The sequence below is a fragment of the Thermobia domestica genome, chromosome 8 (assembly GCF_964235325.1).
Source record: "Thermobia domestica chromosome 8, izTheDome1.hap1.1, whole genome shotgun sequence".
In the NCBI taxonomy this organism is placed as follows: domain Eukaryota; kingdom Metazoa; phylum Arthropoda; class Insecta; order Zygentoma; family Lepismatidae; genus Thermobia; species Thermobia domestica.
In genome coordinates this window covers 83,485,940-83,511,414 of record NC_137461.1, presented here as the reverse complement: position 1 = coordinate 83,511,414, position 25,475 = coordinate 83,485,940, and the positions used below count along the sequence as shown (strand labels likewise).

The 25,475-nt window shown below is 35.4% G+C and overlaps 1 protein-coding gene across 2 annotated transcripts in view; it reads left to right on the top strand.

The window, feature by feature from the left end:
* Positions 1-25,475, top strand: part of Rph (Rabphilin) — a 689,315-nt gene that overhangs the window by 641,097 nt on the left and 22,743 nt on the right. For both annotated transcript variants that reach the window (XM_081768658.1, XM_081768656.1), the window contains exons 9-12: positions 7,479-7,674; positions 13,066-13,214; positions 15,066-15,145; positions 19,524-19,598. In XM_081768658.1, coding sequence (XP_081624784.1) covers positions 7,479-7,674; positions 13,066-13,214; positions 15,066-15,145; positions 19,524-19,598 — 500 coding nt within the window. The remainder of the gene's footprint in view (positions 1-7,478; positions 7,675-13,065; positions 13,215-15,065; positions 15,146-19,523; positions 19,599-25,475) is intronic.

Below are 25,475 nucleotides of genomic sequence, written 5' to 3'. Positions count from 1 at the left end.
TAAAAGTCTTTGATTTATTGATAGAGATGGACAAGAGATGAGACTCAAGATGTTCACGAAACAAGAGACGAGATTTTAGCATTTCTCATGTCTCATCTCGCGTTCATCCCTATTTATAAACTGTTTGGGCCTTTCAATTTCAAAATGTCGTTTTGCAGTGATTATTATGCAATAATTTCATACACGTCACAGTAATGTTTCTCCTCAAACTCAGAACTTATAGCGAGGGTGCGACCTCCTCGCTAATTGCGCCCTTCATCCATCTAGAGCTATATATCGAGGTAGCGACGTGACTTAAATCTCGACCACGATCTTGAGGTCTCTTCGGTATGTCTTTACCTTAAGTCTTGATCTTGGTCTTCCATCAGGATCCCTTATCTCGAATGTTTTTCACCGAAATTCATTAATTTTAAATCATATGCGAGAACTCCAAATGTACCAATGTAGTTTGAAAATATATTTTTACCACTAATAAACAGCTAACATAAAATAATTTCATGCTATTAGAAGTCGAAAAAGTTGGTCTTTAAAATTCGAATGTTAAAGAAATAATTGGTGTTTTAGTCACTTTTAAAAAACCTTTAGGCTCCTTGCGCAAACTGAAGATAAAATATAGGATTTTTCCAATATTTTCTTCTTTATTACCCGTAGTATGTGAATACTTAAGTTTCCTGTACTATTAGAATTATATATTCGAAAATTCATTTTTTCGATCCACCGTACTATACAGTACATTATTATTATTATTATTATTATTATTATTATTATTATTATTATTATTATTATTATTATTATTATTATTATTATTATTATTATATGTACGTAGGTATACATTTATAATACATATATTTCACTATTATTTGTAGTTCTCATTCTATGTTATTTCCAGTTCTGATGTTCTTATTGGTAAACCTTTTAGATATCACTTTACTTAGAGAGAGAAAGAGCGAGAAGTCCGAGGGAGTAAGTATTGATTCATTAGCTGTAAAATGGAAGTTAGTGTTGATGAAGAGGAAATTTCGAAACGGTCTCTTTACTTTGCAATTAGCAATATGTAGATGTATGGTTAAGTAGTGTTTCAGTACCTCAAGGTACGGTGAGTCTCCGTTGGTACTGAATTCCCCACATAATTCCAAGTTACCTATTTGTTTTTTTCTCTTTTCCTGCTGTTTATATATATATATATATATATATATATATATATATATATATATATATATATATATATATATATATATATATATATATATATATACTGCTACCCCATTAGCTAAATGAAATTATACATATATAATCGATTTCTATGCGTGTGTGTGTGTATTCCTGTGTCAAATTAAACTTTCTTATCCCACTCTTAGGTAGATTAGAATCAAAATCTCATGTGTATTCATAACTTTGATAGTAAACATCTTTTTCGTTACAAATTTATTTTAATATTACAGTAGACATGGTTGAAAACTTATAGAATTTGTGGTTTTAAATTTTATAAATGTGTTACTAGTATTAAAAATATTATTGACACATTGGAGGATAGTTTTATTATGTCAAATCGTACGTTTGCTAAGATGACATTTATTAATTGTGTGTTCATTGTTCAAATTCTTTCTCAGCACTGAGCCTATACGATACGTGGTCCTACAGTTTAAGAAGGAATCCGAACTACCGTAGAGCTCCCTCGTGCTATATGGATAGCGTGTGGGAGATCCAGGTTCGGTTCCCGGTGGGAGCTTATGTGGTTCGGATCCCACGTTAAACTGTAGTTCCACGTCTCTTGTAATCTCGCTGCTGAACGGGAGGTTAAACTTTAATCCAAATCCGAACTACTACACTTCCTTAAAATTTCAATGTTTTATCATCAGGAAACGAATTCGAGACCCCTTTCATCATACCACTTATTTCATTTAATGTTTTACAATAGTAGTCTTACATATTGGGTTTAACACGTTTTACACTTTTTTCAAGACTAAATTTTAAGATAAGTCAAACAGAACCTTAAACATCAAAGGCGATGTGCTAACTGCTCGAGTATTATGATAACTGATACGGTTGGGTATGAGTGGAAAAGTAGCAGATATTTTTAACATTGTATAATAAGTTCACCATATATACATATACAGGGTGTTACATAACAACACCGACAACGTTTGGGAGATTATCCCTGACACCAAGATAAGACAAAAAGTGGTATAGACCAACTTGGGAGCACAAATGCTTCCTTTCAGAGTTATGGGCTGCCGAAATCATGAAAAATTGAACTTTAAAGGTTCATAGGTCCAAAACTGTGGGACTTACCGTAGTCGGGTCAAGACTTCACTTAGGAACTAGTATGTGTCCTATCCAAAAATCCATGTTTCAAAATCCTGCGGTACTTCCGCAACAGTTTTTATAAAGGGGGTTTGGCTAGGATATATAATTTGAAGTACTCACCAACTACATCTATAAAAATTGTGCACTGCTTTTTTATATATCCTCCGTTGCCTTGTAGTTGGTCCTTCACAAAATTGAACCTTCTCGTCGGTGTATAATATTGGGACTGTACAGAAAGGAGACAGGATTTTCCAATTTTCCAAATGTCATCAGTGATCAACTGAGCAGAATGCAGGAGTGCATTATCGTGTGGAATTATGATTTTCTATCCAGAACTTTTATCTCGCATTGCAAGATGAAACTTGATTAGTACTTGCACCTAACTACGATCATTTATGGTTTCCCAGATTTAAGAACTTTAATCCAAATATACTCTTTTTCATCCCAGAAGGTGGTTCCCCTTGAGGAGCCGCATTTTTCTGGTTCGTAATGATGAACCAGCTTTCATCACTAATCACAATAATCAGCAGAAAAATATTTTCCTTTCATTCGATATCTCTGAAGAAATACTTTAGTGGTGCTTCATCGCTACACTTTGTGTTCAGCCGTCACAGTAGACATTGAATCAGTGGAAACCTAACCTAATCTTGTAATAATTCTCTGTACTATACTATTTCCTATAGCAAATATTGCTGCAACTGTATCCACAATGACTCGTCTATCTTCATTAATTATGATGTCTTTCTATGTTATGTTGCGCGGAGGCAGCTTATGGGAAACAGCTCCAATGCTGACCTCGATGCTAACTAAACCTCTTGGCTTTATCAGACACAGGTATTTTTTTTCTTTAAAATGGTTTATATCTATCTTCTAACATTGCTAATACTCATGCATAAATTTCAATAAGTATGTGAAGCCTGTTGTAAATTTCAACAGCAGGAATTCCCTTTTTAGCAAGAATTCTATTACAGCATGTTACCTAAACGAAACATCGCTGTCAGAAATTTTGAAAGAATTGCCTGCGCTCAAACGATCGAAGCTAATGATGTCACGCTACGTACATCAACGCGTTCAGTGAAGTCCTTAAATTGCGATAATTTACTTCGTTTCCATATATTCATCCGTTCTGATTTTTTCTTTTAATGTTGCTTATTACTTTCAGTATACATCTCATATAATTCGACCTGGGATCTACTCAAAGATGTTTTATACAAAGTAACTATTAATAACCATCATTATGAATAATGAAATGCGAAATGCTTTATAGGTATTATTTACTAGGAAGCGTGTTGAACTAATTTATTGATTATGTATTTGGAGAATTAACAATTTTGGTTATAGTAATTCGCATCATCGTATATTCCTATATAATATACTTACATATACGCATAACACAGTGACGTCCACATCTTTAAAATCATTCCTTGAGTATGTGCCAATGGTCTACTACATTTCTGTTTCTCTTTATATTCCAGCCTTCCGCACTGGTCTAGCGGTATCCGTGGGTGGAGGCGAGTGATCTGAGATGCTTTCCCCACTAGTCTACCGGTGTCGGTGGGTGCAGGAGAGCGATCTGAGATATTAAGTTGACCATCGTGAGACAAAACTCATTTGGGTTCGAGTCCCTCTGCCGTACATGAGCATGTTTTAACTGTGCTCGATGTCTCTGGTTCATGTTCCTGTCAAATATAGTGGTCATGAAAAGTGCCAGAGATGAGAAATAAAAGACAGGAAAAGTTTTTGTAAACAAAAGAGGGGCTAGTGCACTCGCATTTTGTGGCGCCAGGTTCGATTCCCAGTGATAAAACATTGAAATTCTCATATACTCGTATAACGGTGGTTCTTATTCTACCTTAAACTGTAGATTCACGTCTCATATAACCTCATTGCTGAAAAGAAACGCTAAACTTCAAACAAAACTCTTTATATTCCTACATATTCGAGTTACTGTTTTCTTTTACAGTAAGTTCATTACTCATATGTTATTTGGAGATTTCGTTTAATATTATATTATGGAACAAAGTGAGAACATACAGCTAGTAATGTTCTTTTTAAAAATATATTACTCACTCAATCTTACAAATAACTATTATAATATGTTCACATAAATGTAAAATCGAGTGTTAATAATTAATTAGTAAAACTCCTTTTTATTATATATATATATATATATATATATATATATATATATATATATATATATATATATATATATATGGCGCCGGAGCACGTGCACCCCCTCCGTTGTAAATATACACTATCTAAAGTGAGAAGCTGGTAGTGAAAATAGCAATACTTTCCGAAAATTTTATGTCATTTTTCCGTTTCGGGCTTGAAAGAAAACGAAGTTTTGGAAAAGCAATAGTTTAAGTCAATTCCTCTTACACACCACAGATGCCTAAAGGCATTTAAAAATTTAAATTTGATTGAAGTGTACTGCAAGGTGACCAGACGTCCCGTTTTAGCCGGGACAGTCCCTTTTTTCCAACCGTTGTCCCGTTTTTTTCTGATTCTCGAACGGGACGCCTAAATGTCCCGTTTTTAAGTAAAAATGACCTAGGTGTCCCGTAATTATTATTCAAAATATAAATCGTCAATGCAAATTCTACTCTCTTCCGTACCAACACTCGTTGCCAAGGTCCAACTGTGTCTAGGACTTCTGAAGTTTCAAATGGGAATTGAGTGTTCGTGTTTCAAGAGGAAATTGAGTGGGAATTCTTAGTGTTCAACTAGTTAAAAGAATTGGTGGGTAAAACTCGTAATCGGGAACCATTATTTGTTGTGTGGTACACGTAAAGTTAGAAACGGTGTGTTATCACTCTTACTTGTGTATTTTGTAAATTGAGAACACTGCTGAGCCCCAAAATGCAATCTGGAAGTCAGATATCCCCCCCTCCCCGTAGCCGATTCGTATGCGTCCCGTTTTCGCAAGTGAAAATTCTGGTCACCTTGGTGTACTGTTAATTATTGGTGCACCCCCTCAGAAAATTCTGGATCCGGCCCTGTGTGTATATATATATATGGCCGAATATATATATGGCCGAATCCAGAATTGTCTGAGGGGGTGCAGTAATATTTACCAAAGTAACCAATCACACTGAAACTCTTCAAAATGATATGTGACAATATTCTTTACCCCTGACAACACTGATGCATAGAACGGAGGAAAGCATTTTAAAGACGGTCGCAAGTGAAATGCAGGACAAATGCCTTTCCTCCTCCTGCTTTCTATTTTCTTCCCTATTTGACAAATGTTATATTGTTTTGCTTGGTGAATCCTTTTCGTTTAATCTTTAGAAAATCGACTTAAACTATTGTTTTTGCAAAGCTCTGCTTTCTTTTAAGCCCTAAACGCAAACATGATGGCAGAAAGTTTGGGAAACTGTTATTATTTTCACTGGTAGCTTCTCATTTTAGATGTGTATATTTACAACGAAGGAGGGTGCACGTGCACCTTTGCACTCCCCCTAAACCCGGTCCTTTCTCTCTCTAAGCGTATGTGACCGTCCGTCCGGGAAACAGAAAATCTCAAGAATTATTTGATGGAGCATCATCAATTTTGGCCGGGATGTAGAGGTTCAAAATTTAGAAATCGAGTTCGTTGATGAGTTGATATTCAAACCGGAAGTCGTATAAATCAACCAAAAGGTGTCCCATAAACAACACAAGTTGTCGTAGACCATTATCTGTCAAATAGGTAGGTGCACCGGCTCACTAGTCATATGTGCTACTAATGCAAAAATGGTCAAATGTGTACCTCAAACAGAGGATTTATGATTCAAAAGCAAAATAGAATAAAATACAGAACACAATCGGGAAAAGGACACAAGTCGGGGAAAAAGTCAAAATCAGGAAAATCAAAGTCAAAGTCGGGAAAGGAGTTCAGACAGGGAAAGAGGGCGAAAAATCAAGGTGAACAGGGCAAAAAGTAGAGGAAAGTGGGAAGTATAAAATGAAAAAAGAAAAGAGAAAGAGTGTAAAAAAGAAGGGAATGTATGTACGTGTAAATGGAACAGAAAGTGTAAGTGTAGTGTAGATGTATCACTGGGCCCACTTAACCTCCTTCCTCACGGAGCACCATAAGCCACGAGGCACTCACTAGCACAGCCACTGTCGAACTCAACACAAGTTTTGAAATGCTCGCCATTTCTGTTCTAGTAAGTTGGCAGCACTGAGCGTTACACGATTTTCATCTGTTGTCATTGTGGTTAGTGGTCACGGAGTGCCGAATCGCGCGTGACCGTAATCTGTATTCTGTACTGGTAGGAATGGAGAGCTTCACGACGGAACAGCGTGTTCTTGCAAATAAGCACTCGCGCAGGGCGAGTGGTTCATCGGTGCGGGCGAGTTATTAAACAGTAAAGACTATAATAATCACGATTGGAATGTGGGATGTGGGTTAGAAGCTTTCATTCTTGGGCTAGTAAAATTTTGTTGCTTATCTGCATCCCTGTGCTATAGTGAAAACAACATTCACGCCATACAAATATTACGAATGTTATGCAGAGACTGTTCGCAAACTCAGATGACGATCATATGCACCATCTGGCGCTCCGTTACCACTAACTACTACGAACGTACTAGAACAGAAGTGGCGGGCATTTCAAAAATTGCGTTGATTATGGAACACCCTTTATTTAACGTTGATCACTATAGAACATAAACGGTAATAAATAGCAAGAAACGATTTCTTGCTATCAGTTAGCATCCTAATATTTTTCATATCCATCCTTAACTTTCTACTAAAGCCGAAAGCGATACTACCTTCTCACTTAACCTCCTATTCTAACAGGAAGTGATGGAAATCAACCACTTCCGGTTTTAAAATTGACAGCTATAGGGATAAACACGGTAATATGTAGTGAGAGGCAATTTTCTGTAATTAATTAAGCTCCCAAGAATATATTCCATCTTTACTTCTAACGGTATCTCTAATGGTATCAAACCCAGAAGTGGTAGAAATCTATTACTACTTCCGGTTTTGATATTAATTGAGATACTGTCACGCCATACAAACCAAACTCCTTCACGTGGTGTACACATGACACTGCTACTTGTTTTAACAAATAAATTGTGCACGTATAATCCAGATACTAACACAATCTTTTGACGTTCTGATTATAAATAATCTTATTAACAATTATGTTACATGTTTGCCTTTATTTTTTCAGGTTATTCCAGGGATTATCGACGTGCGACAAGCGCTGAAAGCGGTGAATCTTCCTCAGGACATGTAACTTTCAGTCGCCAAACCACACTTGACTCTGGAAACCGATCCATGACGTCAGACTTCAGTCACTGGGGAACTGATGTTGAAAATAACCCATACGCCGGTGAAACTGCCTCTAATTACAATTACGGATTCAGGTACTCAATGCAACCACGACAAAAATGATTTATTAGTGAGTGTTGTACGCAGTTACTCAATCACGTTGTAATTGATTCATATTTAAAAAGCAATAATGTACGAGGGAATGGTGCTACACCTTAAGACTGTGTAGCGCAAACCAAAAGCATTTACAAGATACTAACAAAGAAAGCAATTAGTCTTTCAAGCGTATTGATCGTTGATGACAAATTTGTCAAAGTTGTTTTTGTAAAAGTTAGATAGACATTAAGTGTATGTTAGAATATGCGTTGCTATAACTACATGATATGTTGTCAAGAATAAAAAGAAACAAGGCTTGAAATATTATAAGCATTTTTAATATGATTTTTTTTTAAAGTTTTAATTTTATTTAATTATTATTTACGTTTCAGTAGCAACAAAGTAATATATAAGCCAAGTTAATGTAAAATAAGAAAATTATAAACAACCAAACAAAAAATTCAGAATTTTAGGTCTCAGGTGACATTGGTAGAAACTGAAGTAGTTGAAGTTTCCAATGATAAATTGAATTATTGAACGCAAGAGAGCATTTAAATTTCTGACAAGTAAATAGCTTGCAGGTTTATTCAAAGTATTGTATACACATTACATGGAAATGAACATTGTATCAGAACACTTAAAAACAATTTGATCATAAAAATAATAAAATAATTAGTGGGAACGTAGCGTAGTCGCTAACGCTCTCATCTTTGGTGCGAGCGGTCCTGGGTTCGATTCCCGGTGGGGACACTCGGTTGAAAAGTGTAAAATCTTTTCCAGGCCGCTAGTCATCCTGAATGAGGTTTTCGTAGGTTGTTCTCATTCATACCAGGCAAATGCCGAGATAGTATCTAACATATAGGTCCCAGGCCGCTTCCTTCCTTCCCTATCCAACACAACCCCCACCTGGCGGGAGCTGGGATTGATCTAATACGCCAGAGACTAGCGCTTTATTTTGAACAATACGGCTCATGACAAATCTAAGGATAAATATTTCAATTTTCAAATGTTCATTCATATTAAAGCTTATTTCCCCTAAATTGGAGTAAAATGATATATTTAAGCATAAGCTTGGTAAAATTTGGCTTCTCAGGAAGTTCCGTTTACGAAAAATTAAACGAAAGTCCTTTACGTGATGTACACTGTAATGCCGGTATGCTGCTACTTGTTTAAACAGGAAACAACAATACAAATGATAATTTTTGTAAAATTCTTCAATATAGGCATGCATATTAGCATACCTATTAGATTAAGTAGTCTATTCTTCACGTAGTTTCCTTTACATGTTCCAAGTAATTTTATGAACGTCCCACAAACACTTGAGCACGGTCCCTGCTCTTGTTGCTGGTCTAATGGCAAGCGCGTGACTTTGGTACACGAGGTCCTGGGTTCGATTACAGTGGTTCAGATCCCACTTTATTAAACTGTAGACGTCGTCCTATACTGCCTTGCTGATCAAACGGACGTAAATACCAATGGTGAAATTGAAGATAAATCCATTTTATACCATCTCATCATTAGTATCTGGGAAGATCCTTTTCTCCAGGGTATTTCATTACCTTTCTGCAGAATGAACTTCTTTCCCTAAAAAGAAAAGAATTCATACCATTACTGTTTTTTGTTTAATATTTCTTTCGAATAATTCTTTCTCCAATTAATACAATTAATAATAACTGTATTCAATATTATGGTACCCACAATATACTGTAATAGTGTGAGTAGTTATTTTTAAGTATATTAAATGTATTATTCTGAGGAGGAAAAAAATTGAAAGAGATTTTTAAAGAACAGTAATAGAATGAATTCTTTCCTCTTTAGAAAAAGAAGTTCATTCTAATGTAATTCCCTGTAAGAAGGATCTTTCCAGATACTGATGATGAGATGAAATAAAACGGATTTATCTTGAATTTCATCATTGAGGAAACATTTCTCTGGAACGTGCCCACATTAATTGGTTGATTGATTTACGTCCTTTGTGATTAGCAAAGCTATATAGGATAACACCTGCAGATTAATAACGTGGAAATCTGTACCACTGGAAGATGTAAACCTAAATCACATTTCTGATTCAGACAAAGGAATATGTAAAGATCATCAATATTACAATCTGTTGAACATTATACGTAGTCGAGAACTATTTACTCATATAAAGTAAGTAATCATGTATATTACATAGTTTTAACAAAATGAATAGCTTTCCAGAATGATATTCAATTCAGAAAACAATCTATTCATCTTTTAGACTTTAAGTATTCATAACATTGAGCATGATATACGTATTTACTCTAAGGATTGGTACGAGAGCCAAAGAATCTGATGCTGTTATATCTATCAGTAAGTAACTATAAGGATTTTCAAAGAGGGATAAAAACTTGTTTTGTTTTGACTAGAGGTATATGAGTAAATAAAAAAAATACTTTTTGATATTTGAGAGGAATGTCTTTACATAAAAGGATTGCAAAGGAACGCGTTTCATGTTTTCGTTCCTGTAAAGTGAGTGATTTCCAAGGAACGTGTTCCATCTGAACACTACTTATAATTCAATTGACACTAGCTGTAGACTAAGGAATAATATATATGTAAAAATTACTAAAATGTCCTTCAAGCAGCCTATTACGTTATTATCTAACATTATGTTATACGTATAATCTTTATTTTACCTGTGAGTACACTTATTTCTTTGTAGTATTCTTTTAATTTCTAAGCATCAGATATTGTTTAGAAACTATAAAACAGTTGCCGTTATCGGAAGCTTTTTGATAAAGAGATGTTTGTAATCAGGAGCGTCATTTCAGATTTTGCTTGAGGGGGACAAAACCCCTTGATATAAGTAGAATTTCGCGTTTTTCACTCATTTACTAATACTCTATTGATAAAATCTATATAAATCTCAAACTCAGAGGGGGCAAATGCCCCTCCCTGTCTCCCCTAAATGACCCCCTATTTGTAATCAACAAATAAAAATGGTACTATGGACATTATAAGAGCAGTAAATTATTGTTCTAAATTTATACTTCCCTAGAATCCAAGATTTATCATAAATATTGTGATAAATATTTTGGTGTACATTAAACTATTTCTGAATTATTGAATGAGTAATGTGAAAGTACCCGCAAAATTAAAAGTATTCAGCAACATAAACCAGTTATATATCATTCAGTCAGGTTGCACAAGTTCCGCTGAACCGTCATGTAACTTTGTTTCATTTTCGAGAAACTGATCATTTAAAATCGTCTTGCAAGTAAGCACAAAAACGAAAGATTATCATAAATTTGTGTGAATTATGACGAAACTAAGTAATTTTATCTATTGTCAATGTTTTTTTCTTTTTCTTTTTTAAACACTGCACTTACTATAAAACAATTCATAAATAACTAAAGCTTTTCAAATAAAGTTAATAAGATTTTCAATAAAATAGCAATATTTGCATGACGAATGAATGAATATTAACTATTTCACTCGTATTAATATTACTGCTATTAGATTATTATTTCCATTCTCCCCTCAGTAGCCTAGAAAATCACGTGGAGCTGTCATTTTTTGCTCCTTGTGAGCTTTTGTCATCACTTTTGGCACTCACCTCGTACACAGATTGTGATAAGCTAGATTATCAACCACAATTTCGATGCATTGTTCTCGCAGATACTTCTGGAAGCTTTTTGGCATGTTCAGTTATTGCCAACGGGTGATTGGATCGCACTTTCTCAATAACGCGTTCCACCAGATCGCCCGTCTGAATGCTAGGAGTTCCGCTGCGCTCATCGTCATGAAAATTCCCGATGGATATCGGTTACATTCTGTCCTTTGGAGTTGAGAAATCGTATGACAGATCTCACTGCATATTTTGTATTACGGCAGCCATTTCACCTTACTGCTACTCCCACGTACGCAACTGCACTCGGACTATATTTATTGCAACAACAGAATACCAGGGTATGCTCAACTTCATCAGTACAGTCAACTCCGCGTAAAAAATTATCGGTTCCTTTTTATATTCGTCTCGTACATATATATACATATATATATACAGGGTGTTTCAGATAAAACGTCCAGTGCTTATAAATCCGAAACGGCTGAGAATAAAAAGATGAAACAAAAACTGAGATAGGAAAATGTCGTAGGGCGCATCACATGGTATTGTTGTGGTGACCCCCAGGGCCCTCCTTCAAGGGGGCCCAGGGGCCAACTTCAAATTTTCAAATAGGAACATGTATTGAATAATACCTCATTCAATAGTACTTTGAAAACGAAACAACTTTTGTAGGAAACAATTTTCGATTTGGGCCACCGTTTTTAAATGGCCGCAAAAAGTGGGTCCTATATCAGATAAAACGTCTAGTGCTTATAAATCCGAAATGGCTGAGAATAGAAAGATAAAACAAAAACTGAGATAGGAAAATGTCATAGGGCGCATTACATGGTGTTGTCAAGGTGATCCACAGGGCCCTCCTTCAAGGGGGCCCAGGGGCCAACTTCAAATTTTCAAAAGGGAACATGTATTGAATCATACCTCATTCAATAGTCCTTGAAATACGAAACAATTTTTGTAGGAAACAATTTTCGATTTGGGGCACCGTTTTCAAAATAGCCGCAAAAAGTCCTGTATCAGTTTGAAGTTGGCACCTGGGCCCCCTTCATGGAGTTTCCTGAGGATCACAACAACACCATTTGATATGCTTTATCATCGATTCTATCTCAGTTTTTGTTTCATCTCTCTATTCTCAGCCGTCTCTGATTTAGGCCTATAAGCAACGGACGTTTTATCTGATACAGGACCCACTTTTGCGGCCATTTTGAAAACGGTGGCCCAAATCGAAAATTGTTTCCTACAAAAGTTGTTTCTTTTTTAAGTACTATTGAATGAGGTATGATTCAATGCGTGTTCCCATTTGAAAATTTGAAGTTGGCCCCTGGGCCCCCTTGAAGGAGGGCTCTGGGAGTCTCCACAACAACACCATGTGATGTGCCCTATGACATTTTCCTATCTCAGTTTTTGTTTCATCTTTTTATTCTCAGCCATTTCGGATTTATAAGCACTGGACGTTTTATCTGAAACACCCTGTATATATATATAAAACAAAAAAGTGTTTTACCTCATATTAAATATGGATTAATGAATCTTGTAACCCTTACTAGCTGTATCAACTCCCTTCAATTTTAATTTGGAAATTTTTAACTTAATTTTCGTTACTATGAGACTTGTCCTCACTTAAGTTGAATTTATCATCTTAGCCATCATTTACCTATGTTGAAGCAAGGAGAAGCATTAAGAAGATTGTTTAAAAATATCTGAACTAACGATACTAAATTGAGTATATATGTGAAATGTATATGTTTGAATGTGCAACACAAACAAATAAACAATTCTTTTGTAATCTATGTGGAATCAGCCGGAGAGACTCAATGGTATCAAGTGTTTCTCGTGAGTGGTGGAGTGGAGAAGAGCGTGCGACTACAGCCAGTAGTGGATCACTGGCTGCCTCCTGTCAAAGGGTCAGCAGTACAGATATCATCGAAGAACTGGAACCTTCAGAAAACAGTAAGTATAGTTATATAAAATTATAGTTGTTTCAAATATGTTCTTATTTCAAAGGCGACGGATACCCTGATGATTTTTTAAGGGCCATTATTTACAACACTCAATAGGGATTTTTTATTGGTCTAAATGGAGGGTTTTTTTTTTTAGAAATTTGGCTTACCAAAACTTCTTTATGAGACAAAAATCTGAAGAACTACTTACTGGATCACCATCAGTTTTGACTCACTTCAGGCATGTGTCAAAATTTGATACAACTAAGGAAACACAGAGCCATTGCGTAAATTGAATATAGTCATTTTATTTTGTATTGATTAATAGTTAATTATATGTTTTTAGTTATAGTTGTAACAGAAAGTAGATCACGTAATAATAATAACTAACTAGGAAAATTTTATTTCCCTACTAAATTTTTGAATATGAAGTCATCTTCCACAAAGTGCGTTTGTTAAGAAATAAACCGAAATTGTATCAATTTGTAATATAACATTTAAATTTGTCTTGAAATTAACACCTAGAACCGACAGAGTATTAATTTCCTAGGAAAATATTATTCCCTATCAAATTTCTAGATATAAAGTCATCTTGCCCAAAGTTAATGCGTCTGTTAACAGATAACACGGAATGGGATCAATTTATAATGTAACATTTGTATTTGTCTTTGAAGTAACCAGGAACCGACAAAAGGTATTAATTTCCTAGGAAAATATTACCCATCTATCAAGTTTTTCGAATATAAAGTCATCTTGGCCAAAGCGAAGAGATAAAACGAAATATTATCAGTTTATAATGTCACATTTGACTTTGTCTTTGAAGTAACCATTGACCGACATGTAGTATTAATTTCCAAGAAAATATTACCACCTATCAAATTCGGATATAAATAATCTTGCCTAAATTGAATGCGTCTAGTAAGAGATAACATGGAATGGTATCAATTTATAATGTAACATTTGAGTTTGTTTTTGAAGTAACCGGGAAAAAACAGGGAGGTATTAATTTCCCAAGAAAAAATTACCTCCCTCGTGTAGATGTTTCTTTGATGTATCTTTTGATGTTGTATGAATTTTCGTTTAAATATTTCAAATAAATGGGAATTCGAGAGGAGGTAGTACTTAGGTAATTCCTTACGGTATTATTAACACCTAGTCGAGGTGTTTCTTTGATGTTTCTTTTGATATGATATGATATTTCGTTGAAATTCTGTAATAAGCGGGAACTCGAGGAGGTAATAATTTCATAGGATAACCTGATCGGGGTGTTTCTGTGGTGTTTCTTTTGATATTGTATGATTTTACGTTGAAGTATTTCAAATAAATGCTAATTCGAGGGGGTAATAATTTCCTAGGGTATTATTACCCCCCTCGTCGCAGTGTGTCTTTGATGAATTTTTGATAGTATGATTTTCCGTTTAAACATTTCAAATCAATGGAAATTCTGGGAGATAATAATTCCATAGGGTATTATGGGGCATTTTGTTAATTTTTGTTTAAAAACGAGACATTTAGGCGTCCCGTTTGAGAATCAGAGGACACCGGGACAACACTTGAGAAAAGAAACTGCTCCGGCTAAATCGAGACGTCTGATTACTTTAAGCAAAGAAACATCCATGAATATGAAATTAGTGTGTATATTGACCCTCAATTCCGTGTTTCCTTTGTTTTTCTGTTATCTTGATTATAGCTAAAGTGCTTGACTTTTTCGTTGCTGTGCTAATTCCTCTTTAATAAATTATCAGTTTTGCTAACTCTATACTGGACACATATACGATATACTTCAGAGAAGCGTTGAATATATGTTTATCAACTACAAGAAACTAATCATACATTATCTTCAACGTGTTAATACTTTCAGCTTACATGGGTACATTGGAGTTCTCCTTACTGTATGATCCTACTACAAGCGCCTTGCATTGTTCTCTTCATCGTGCCAAGGTAAGCCTATAATTCTAAATTGACGTACTGCATATTCAATGTTTTTTTAAAGCACTCTCTGTACTCTGGTATAACATAGAAGAATGGGTGGAGAGAACTTATGAATACATTCGTTTTAAAATAGGCAGGGCTGCCTCCTATTTAGGTGACAACGTGCACGCGCCAAACATTACTACCTTCCCATAACACGAGAAAAATATACCCGATTAACGATGATACACAAAACGTATGTAAATGTCTTAGAAGATGCTCATAGGAATTGAATACCATGGTCCTTTGTTTTTGTTACATCTTTGGAAGAATCTGTTTGCATTATAGTAAACCAGTACTATAAAGTCATTCATAATTATTTTTTTTTCGTATCGTTGTGTATACGAGTCGTACATTATTGTATGTGTCGTACATTATTATTATGAACCCCACATTCGAATATGCAATTAATGTATTCACATATTTTATTATTCGAATAATTGTAAAAATTTATCCGGAAAATTAATATTTCTTTCAGATAATGAATAATTGTTCGAACAATTACTCGAATAATAATTTGAATGAGAATAATTTACATATATATCCACTTGTACGTACAGAAAATCAGAATACATAAAATAAACATCGGACAGCTTGACAACAATATTTTTAGGGTCTTTAACGATTTTGAGAAGCAAAGTAAAATCTGTAGATAATGTTGCTACCACTCCCAAATTTACCGGAATTAGCCATGACTTCCAAGAACTTATATGTATCCAAACTGTATTCAAAACATTCTTCATGAACATAGTCAAAGTGGTTGTCAGCCTCCTAGGATGTCTCTACTTCCGTCTTATTGTGTGTTATAGAAGAAAAATCTCGTCCAGTTCTTTACCAGGAGGTAATGTGCCTAAGATCGATGACACATTCCCCCGCTGGATGGCGATGCTGATACGTTGGAAAAGGAATGCAGTAGCTCGGTGGTCACCAGTTTTGATTGCTATTCGATGACCAACTTCATTAATGAAATTAGATCCTTCGTGACCCCAAGACCCACTGGTTTCTATTGCTACTGTTACAAACCAATATTTGTCCAATAGGTTTGAGTATTTTAGTCTTTTGTCTGATTCTCTGTGAGCGGCGACGAGACCTGCCTGAATTGAAAAATGGGATAAGTTGGAAGGAGCAAACGTATCGGAACATGTGAAATCCCAGACTAGTGCCTTTCCATTTTTCCACGGTACCAAGGTCATGCCATCAGGCCTTTTACCATCAGAGCGGCAACAACCATTTGGTTCTTTTATTGAAGGAACTCCCGCTGAAACGAGGGATCTACAAATAATGTCGTTTACAATATGATGTCGAGATTGTCTTCCCGCACTTTTTTTACATGAAAGACCATGTAATCCTTTATTATCAACATATGCGTTGCAAGCAGGACAAAAGTGAGGCTCACAAATATTAGCACCTAAGCGCAGAGCTGTAGCAATACGAAAGCTCTCATTAGAAAGGTGTAGGCCGAGTGTGTGAGAAGGTAGGGCTTGAAGCCATGCTCCGTTTTTGGAGGAGGAGACAGCTAAAAGCCTGGCTTTGTCATCTGGGTTATTGGTTGATGATAGGAGTGAAGATAAATGAAGCTTGACTATAGGTTCATCCCAAACAGACTGAACATGTCTTTTGTCGTTAGGTGGGGGATCCATTCCAACTAGACTAGTCCATTTATCGATGCATTCTTGTACATCTCGAAGCGAGTCAAAGTCAACCTGCTGCTGAAGAAGAGATCCAATTAGTTCTCGTGAGCCATAGAATGATGCGAGGAAAGAAGGTATGGCGATATCCATGGCTCGACGAATCCCAAGGCCCCCATTCTCCACTGGTAAGGAAGCTTGTAACCATGAACTGTCTTTCAAAGAACAGTTTAGAATGGATTCCAGTCCTGTTCTAAGAGTGTGGTCGAATTTGTCAAGTAATTTATCATCCTGCCAAGAAGGGGAGCAACGAAGGAAATACAGTAATCTTGGAAGTGAGAGTGAAGCTCGTAGTAAATAATAAGCGGAGTGTGCAGAAAGCTTTGATAATTGAGAAAAGAAGAATTCTAATTTTGATATCTTGTCCAATAAAATTTTGCTCCTTGATTCGGTAGAAATGGCAGCCCCTAAAAGTTCCGCATTGGTAGGAGATAAGAGTTTGATACCAGGTGCTACTTCATTAAACCTTTCGTAAAGGTCATGGATTTCATCAACTCTGGCGCTCAGAAAACTCACTTCACATTTGGCAGAGTTAAGAAACAATCCAATAGATGAAGCTTCTAGACGAATTTTATTAAAAGCGCATAGTACTACGTCGATATTTCCAGCTATGGTTCCGTCGTCTAAGTACCAGATATTTAAATCTGTGTTAATATCCTTAACAATGTGATGGATGGTTAGGGCGAACAGTGCTGGTCCAAGTGGGTCGCCTTGCTGTACTCCACGTTGTGAGTGAATTATGTTATCACTTATAAAAAGATTGCTTGGTTCGGAGTAGCATTGGTAGATGTATGGATAGTAAGTTGGAAAGTTAGTTTTAACAGATTGTAACATTGAGTCGCGGTTGAGTTCATTGAAGGCGTTGCGGAAGTCAATTTTCAAAAATGCTTTCACTTCAGTATGGGAAGATGAATAGTACATTCTGGCAGCATGTACGGCTGATTCTGCTCCGAATGGAATGAGAATAATTGTTCGAAAATCAGTTTTAAATTAACGATTACGCTTCCGAAGTATCACAAGAAAAGTATATTCTAATATTTATGATTCTTCTGTCTACTTCATCAGTGCGTTGTTCTGCTAACGTTAAAATCTTTTCACTCTCAAGTGCCTCGTATAATAGCCTATAAGGCAAAACATAAATTGTTATGTTTAGTACACTAGCGCCCGTACAATTATCATGATTATACGGTGTTGCGAATAATTTATGAAATATTGCAACCTTTCAGAAAGATTTCCAGTATTTCATATTTCAACTTAAAAGAATCTTAATGAAATATTTTATATATATTCCTGAACATTACATTTCAATGCCGAGTATTTGAGGAACATTACATATAACACTAGAATATCACAAATATATTTTTGAAAAATCTGGTAGCAAGCTCTCAGAAAGATATACTATGTATCTAATATGTTATAGCAAGATTCTAAATTAAATTGACTTTATGAAAAATCTGGTTTTCTTACTTTTGAAAGTATAGTGATCGTGTAAAAAATCGAGTAGTGCGTGAAATTAAAAACTTACTACCTTCAAGAACAGGGTTATAGCGATTTTGTTCATTTCATAAATCAATAGTTCATTAATAAGTTTATAATACGGAATAAGTTATTTTTGGGCAATTTTCTCAAAGAAGACAATCTTGTTCATATTTCGTAACTAAAAGCTTTATCAACAACCTTTTAATATAACTAACTAACCTTTGGCATGACAGCCATTATGGGTCTGAGCCGCTCCAACGCCATCTGTTAGCAACCGGCTGAACTATGTCCAGCCCAGCAAGGAGTATATGGTCAGCACGCTGCGTCGCCTTGTCTCTAACAAGCATATCAGGAACTTTTAATTCACGTGACTCCCCAGTTAGCCGCACGATGCTGAGTGAATGCCGAAAATTGGGAAGCACCAGCCGGGAAACGAATCCGAGGCCACAGAAGTGAATTCAACGCTGTAACTACTAAACTAAAGTGTCCCATACCCTTCAATATAGCATAAGTTTTATTTCATGAAAAAGTCCGTTCGTTCATAAATTTCGTTCATGTTTCTCAAGTAAATGTTTCAATAATAATTGCGGGATGATATGATTGGATTTAAAAGTTAGGAGAGTGAAAATTTAGTGCGGTACCTCGTGCCTTCTATTCTTTAAAAAAAAAATCCACATCACTTTGAATCTTTCATATACAAACATATAAATTTATCAACAATAATTTTCAATGTCTTGTTACAAATATCGGCAGTTTATTGTAATTACCATAAGCTGTGAACAATGAATATCTACATTATTTAAATATTACAATATAAAACCATAGTAGCAAAATTGCATATATGAAAATAAATTTGTGAGTAATGTGAAAATACATTATTTGTTTTCTTAATAGCACAAGCTTTTATAATGTACTTAATTATAACGATAGTTATTTTGGAGTTGCATTCAAAGTTCATTAGAGGATTTTTTTTACGTAAAACTCCTTAGTTATTGCTGACTAGAAAAACTAAATCACCAGTGTGCGTCCACAACTGATTTTTGCTTAATGATTTCACGTGTAGTACTGACCTTAGTTAAAAGTTCAGCTTTATATATAAATGAACTTCATTATGTAATATTTCCGTACATGCTTCACCATCTATACCATAATATTAACTATACTTTTTCCTACTTTTATAGGGTCTACGCGGAATGGACATCAACGGTTTAGCGGATCCCTTCTGTAGACTCTACCTTCTTCCAGGTTCTGTTAAGGTAAGCTTAAAATTGAATGATACAGTATAATATCCGAAAATTTGTGTAATTCAATTTTGATTATGTCTTTTCAACCAAAAATAGATTCTTTGTTTTCTCTACAAAATTTAACGTTGTCTATGTAGCAGTTATTTAGATTGTGATCAAGTTAAATAATTTTTGACGTAAATCTGTAACGTGGGATAGATTATATACTACTTCAGGGGATAGATAAATCATATACTATTCCAGCCTCTCTCATAATCTGGTGTAATTCCATTGTTTGCGATATTAGTCTGTTATTGCCTGTAGCAACTTCCCTCAAGAACATTGGTTCGTTAGGTTTGTAGCATTACAATGAGATATTTGTTTCAAAAGTTAATTTTATATGTAAAAAAAAAAAAAACTAATTTAGGTTCGAAATATTACTTACTTTTAATACTGGGCAGGAGATACGCCACATCCAAGGCTGAACAAAAAAATATGCTCCAGGTTACGAGTTAAGGGTCTTCGCTAAGCTCAACCATTTTTTTAAAAAAATTTTACTAAACAAACAATAAAGACTGAAGACTTAAACAACTTAGAAGCTTTTCGTTGACTTTAAGCCTTAGCAACTGGCTCCAGTTTCTACTTTGTATTCCTATTTCTGAAGATTCATCTTAATATTGTCCTCTCATCTGCGCCTAGGTCTTTCTAATGGTCGTTTTCCGACTGGACTTGCGGTTAAAACTTTGAAAGCGTTCCCACTTTCTTCCATTTTGGCTACATAGCCTGCCCATCTGAGCCTCCTATATTTGATGACCCTAACAATATTTGGTGAACGTTATAAATTATGCAGTTCCTCGTTGTGAAGTTTGCGCCATTCCCCGAATATTTGTCTAAGGATCTTGTTCTCAAATACTTTCAGTTACGTTCTTCCCTCAGAGTAAGTGACTATATTTCGCAACCACATATATGCATCATTATAGTTTTACGTATTTTAAACTTTAAATTCCTCAACGGACTTCTCGACGATAAAACATTTTGAACTGAATAATAATATAAATTTCCTGTTTTTCAGACGGCATAAAATTTCCTCGTGAATATAGTTTTGGTCTGCTTATATTGATCCTAGATATTTGAAAGTATCTACTTTGTCGAAAGTATTTGATATTTTAACGCATCCATAATTTGCACTATTACGATCCCGACGAACTTCCATATATTTAGTTTTTTTCTACATTTACTTGTAAGCCTATGTCCCAGCAAGTGTTTAATAATACCTCTGCACTTCTTTCTATTGTTTTCCTAGCATCCCCTATCAGAGTTAGATCATCATCATATCCCATAACCTGGTGAGTACCATTCAGCTCTAGGTCCTGGTTGGTGTCTTTCATTTTCCCTATAGCGTCCTAAAGAACAAAGTTGAATAATAAGGGCGACAACGCATCTTGTTTCAGACCATTTTCGACGTGAAAGCTCGTGGACAAGATTTTTCCTACCCGGGCTTTACTTTGGGATTCTTTTAAACATATCTTAATTAATATAACTAGTTTCCTCGGTATTCAAAATTATGTAAGAATGTTGTACAATATTTCCCTCCCAACAGAGTCGTAATCCTTTCTAAAATCAATAAATAATTGATGTACTGGGGTATTGTGTTCCCATTTCTTTTCGAGTATTTATCGAATGGTAAACATCTGGTCGATAGTTGATCGATTTCGCCTAAATCCGCACTGATAATTTCCAATAATTTCATCTGCGTATGGGGTCAATCTTACTAATAGAATAATTGACATGATTTTATAGGATGTTGGCAGAAGAAAAATGACTCGATAATTATTACAATCACTTTTGTTGCCTTTCTTCTGAATTGGAACAATGATTGATTCTTTCCTCTCTTGTGGCAATTCCTCCTTGTTCCAGATAAGGAGACTGAGTTTGTGTATCTTGTTCCACAGTTTTTCCCCTCCAGCTAAAATTAACTCAGCCGAAATTTCGTCTGCATCCGAAGATTTGTGTTTCCTTAATTTATTTATAGCGATTTCTACTTCTATTCGGTTAGGCTCTAGAATATCTGGTTCTGCTGTGTGCATTTCACTTTCCCCACGAACATTAGTTTTTGCCTACGTGTTAAGCAAATCATTAAAGAAATCCTTCCATTTATTTAAGATGCTATCTGTATCAGTGAGAACTTTTCCGTCGATTTTCTTTAATGTATAAGCGCGAGATTGATATCCTTTCTTAAATTCGTTGATGCACTTATGTATACATGTCCCGTATGTTTTTTGTTAGTACTATATCTTCAAGGTCCTTAATTTTAGCTTTCAGAAAATTGCGTTTCTTTGTTCTAAAAGTTTTGGAAATTTCCCGCCTGGTGTCTACGAAATTCTGTGTAGTTATTAAATATTTCGTTCGGATTTTGTAGCCAATGCAATTTTGCTTATTTTTCTCTGCTAGTTTAGTGCATTCCTGGTCTAACCATGGTTTGTTCCCACGTATTTTCCCGTGACCCAATTTTTCTTTTGCTGAAATTTTAATGTTGTCTCTGATTTCAACCTAAGTATCCTCGACACTAGTGCACTCTGAACCTTCTAAAACCGCGGTGGCTCAGTGGTAGAGCGTTCACCTCTGGTGCATGGGGTCCTTGGTTCGATCCCAGCTCGCGCCAACTGAGTTTTGTGTTGGACAAACATGTGTGCGTGGGTTTTCTCGGGGTTCTCCCGTTTCCTTCCGCTTTCCTCATTCCACCATTTCATTAATTTTCGTCATCACCGTCTCCTTTACAAGCAACGTACAGAACGAGGCAGGATCAGATCCGACTCAAACTTCGCCCAGAGGACACATAACAAAAAAAAAATGACAAATTTTAGCTGCCCATATCCAGAAACACCGGAGATATGCTCCGCAACATAACGCACCACGCGACAATATGATATAAGGTAAACGTCGCAAGACGGAAAAGGAAACGCCAGATTTGCGACGTTTAATTGGGTATCTTGCGACGTTTACCTTATATTATATATTGTCGCGTGGTGCGTTATGTTGCGGAGCTTATCTCCGGTGTTTCTGGATATGAGCAGCTAAAATTTGTCAATTTTTCTTCTTTTCTATTATGTGTCCTCTGGGCGAAATTTGAGTCGGATCTGATTCTACCTTGTTCAGTATGTTGCTTGTTAGCCTAGACGGCGTAACAGTGGGATGTAAAACTTAAAGATTTCATTTAATATTTTTCAATATTATACACTATAGGAAAGTTTTTGAAAATAACTATTAGTTCATGTATGATAATAACATTTTGCAAATACTACCTGGCTCATGTTCTAATTTTTTATGCTCTTCATTCTCTTTAAGCTACGAAACTTATGATCAAAAAGTTCACTCTTTTCTCCATATATTTAGTTTTTTTCTACATTTACCTCTAAGCTCATGTCCCAGCAATATTCGATGGCCCGATGTAGAGCATTTATATCGCAATATTCCTTCCAACAAACATTTTTAAAATAAAATAAAAGCTAACTTTCAATAACATTTGGAGGTTTCATAGGGATTATACAACCCCTCATTACGTATACATAATCTAGCCGATAAATATGAAATACTAAATATATTTTGAGGATTAAGTAGGGCAAACAAACTATTGCTATCATTTTGAAGCATCGAAGGGGAGAAAAAAGTGTATGTAAGATTAAAAGAAACCATCTGCTCTTTCACTTCAATGGATTTGAGAAGCACGGAACAACAGCAAATACGATGATGCAAGGTAGCAGGTGTTGCTTCCCCCAACGCAATCAAAGAGTAAAGCTTCTCATTGCTACTAAGGTTAATCCAGGAAAGAGAAAAGTGGTAGTTTTTTTTTTTTTTTTTTTTATCTTACGATTTCTAAAAAGAATTAAAATGTTTGGTGTAATGAAATGGCACCTTTCATAAAATAAATGAAAGCAAATTATGTTGTCTGCTAGTTGATAAGACATTAAGATTCCTGTGCACTCGATTCTAGAAATCTTAAATGTATACGCTTAAACAATACGTTTCGCTCAACCAAAGCAGTAACATTAAACTGTTAAAATCCCAGTTCATTAAAAAAAATGATAGAAGAATACTTCTCCACCAAGATGGCGAAATTTTCTAGTACGCAGCGGAAGAACGGTGGTTTAGTCTAGAGCAACCTTTCCCAATCTGTAGTCCGCAAAACTATATCAGAGGGTCCGCAAGCCAATATAAAAAATGCACACAGTGGTGAGAAATACACCATTTTAAGTTAAATGATCGAATTAATAACAATAAGTCAATTTGCGTGAGAAGTGATATTCAACTTACAAGAAGTTGTCTATACTCCAACGACATTTTTTTCTCTGACAGAGCCAAAAAGCGTGTAGAGACTGGTGTACAGTACGTGCCAGTAAGTACGTCAGAAATTTTTACTTAGGGGGGTGTTCAAAATAAAAGGACGGGTGCTCTCAGAATAGCGATATACATTTTTAAACGAACTCAAAGAAAACAGTGTATTTTGTTACGCAACTATTAGCAAGAGTAACTGGTTCCATGTTCCCCCCCTCCCTCGCAACTTTCATTTATGGAGCTCAAGTTGCTAAAAAAAAAAAAAAAAAAAAAAAAACCTTACACTTTGTAATAGATTAATTTCTGTGCATTGGATCAATAAAATAAAATTTCATATTAACACGAATAGGAAACTAAGTTCAAAATTTGAAGATGTAGTTGTGAGAACTATATCTTTTATTGAGCCATGAAGATTTCGTAATAAATGACAACTTTTTTCTTTTCAATTTTTGGATTATATCTAGAGAGATATTTTTGAATTTGAGCAAGGCATATATTCAAGATACTATCAACGCATTTGTCTAGATAGCTCCGGAATACCTCATTCAGAACTCAGAATGCTTGGGCCAAGCAAGGTTCGAGTCTGCGTCGAACGTTCCCTTCCTTTTCTACTGCTTATCCGAGTGTAGTCACTGCACCATGATAATTTGGCACTCACTTAGAGTTTGGAGTATTAAACAGAATATGTATAAAGAGAGAAAAACACTTCCGTAAGTCATAGTGTGATACTCAAGGGTTATCTAAAATGAACTCGTCATTGCAGGAAAAAGTTTGAAATAATTTAAAAACAGTGTTGTCAAACATACTCCTGAATGTCATCTTGGATATAGCATTTATGGTAAAATCAAAAATTCAAATTAAAGGAAAATTAAACAGGAATGAATCCAAATTTTTAGAAATTTAAAAACGTCTTCAAATCATATTCACGCTTTCTTTTCCAGTATACAGAGGCGCCTTAACTTTTGAGTTGCCGCCATTGCCTTGGAAATCAAAAACAAATAAAATCGTAGATTACAAAAAACAATAAGTTAATACTTATTAAATAATACCTTGTTATCCTTGGTAATAATTATCTTATAAATATATTGTAGAATAAAAAAGAATACTTCAAGTTTTTTAGGTGCCGCAGTTTCTTTGACTTGTGAGGAAAAAACTGATAGAAACCTATATAATACGTATTTGATAAGATGTGTGGCAACGTTCTCCCTCTGTAATAGTTATCAGAGAAACGTTATTTGATATTGCTTTGTGTAAATATGATTAGCCATACACTGATAATTCAGAACATTATAGCCACCTACCTAATAGTCTGTGTGTCCACTTTTGGCATTGATAACAGAGGCGACGTATCTTGACATGGAAGCAATGAGGGCTTGGTATTATGCTGCCAAATTGTCTTGAGCCGTGGCAAAAATGCGAACTAAAGCTCACACCCACGCGTTGAGCCAATAAGGGTTCAGCAGCTCCTAGGCGAGGGAGCCTTAGCGAAAGAGAGTGGAATTCCTTCAGCCGATAGCAGCGCCTGAAACGGAAGACTAGGTGTCAAGTCAATGTGATATATTTATAGTTCGCTGGATG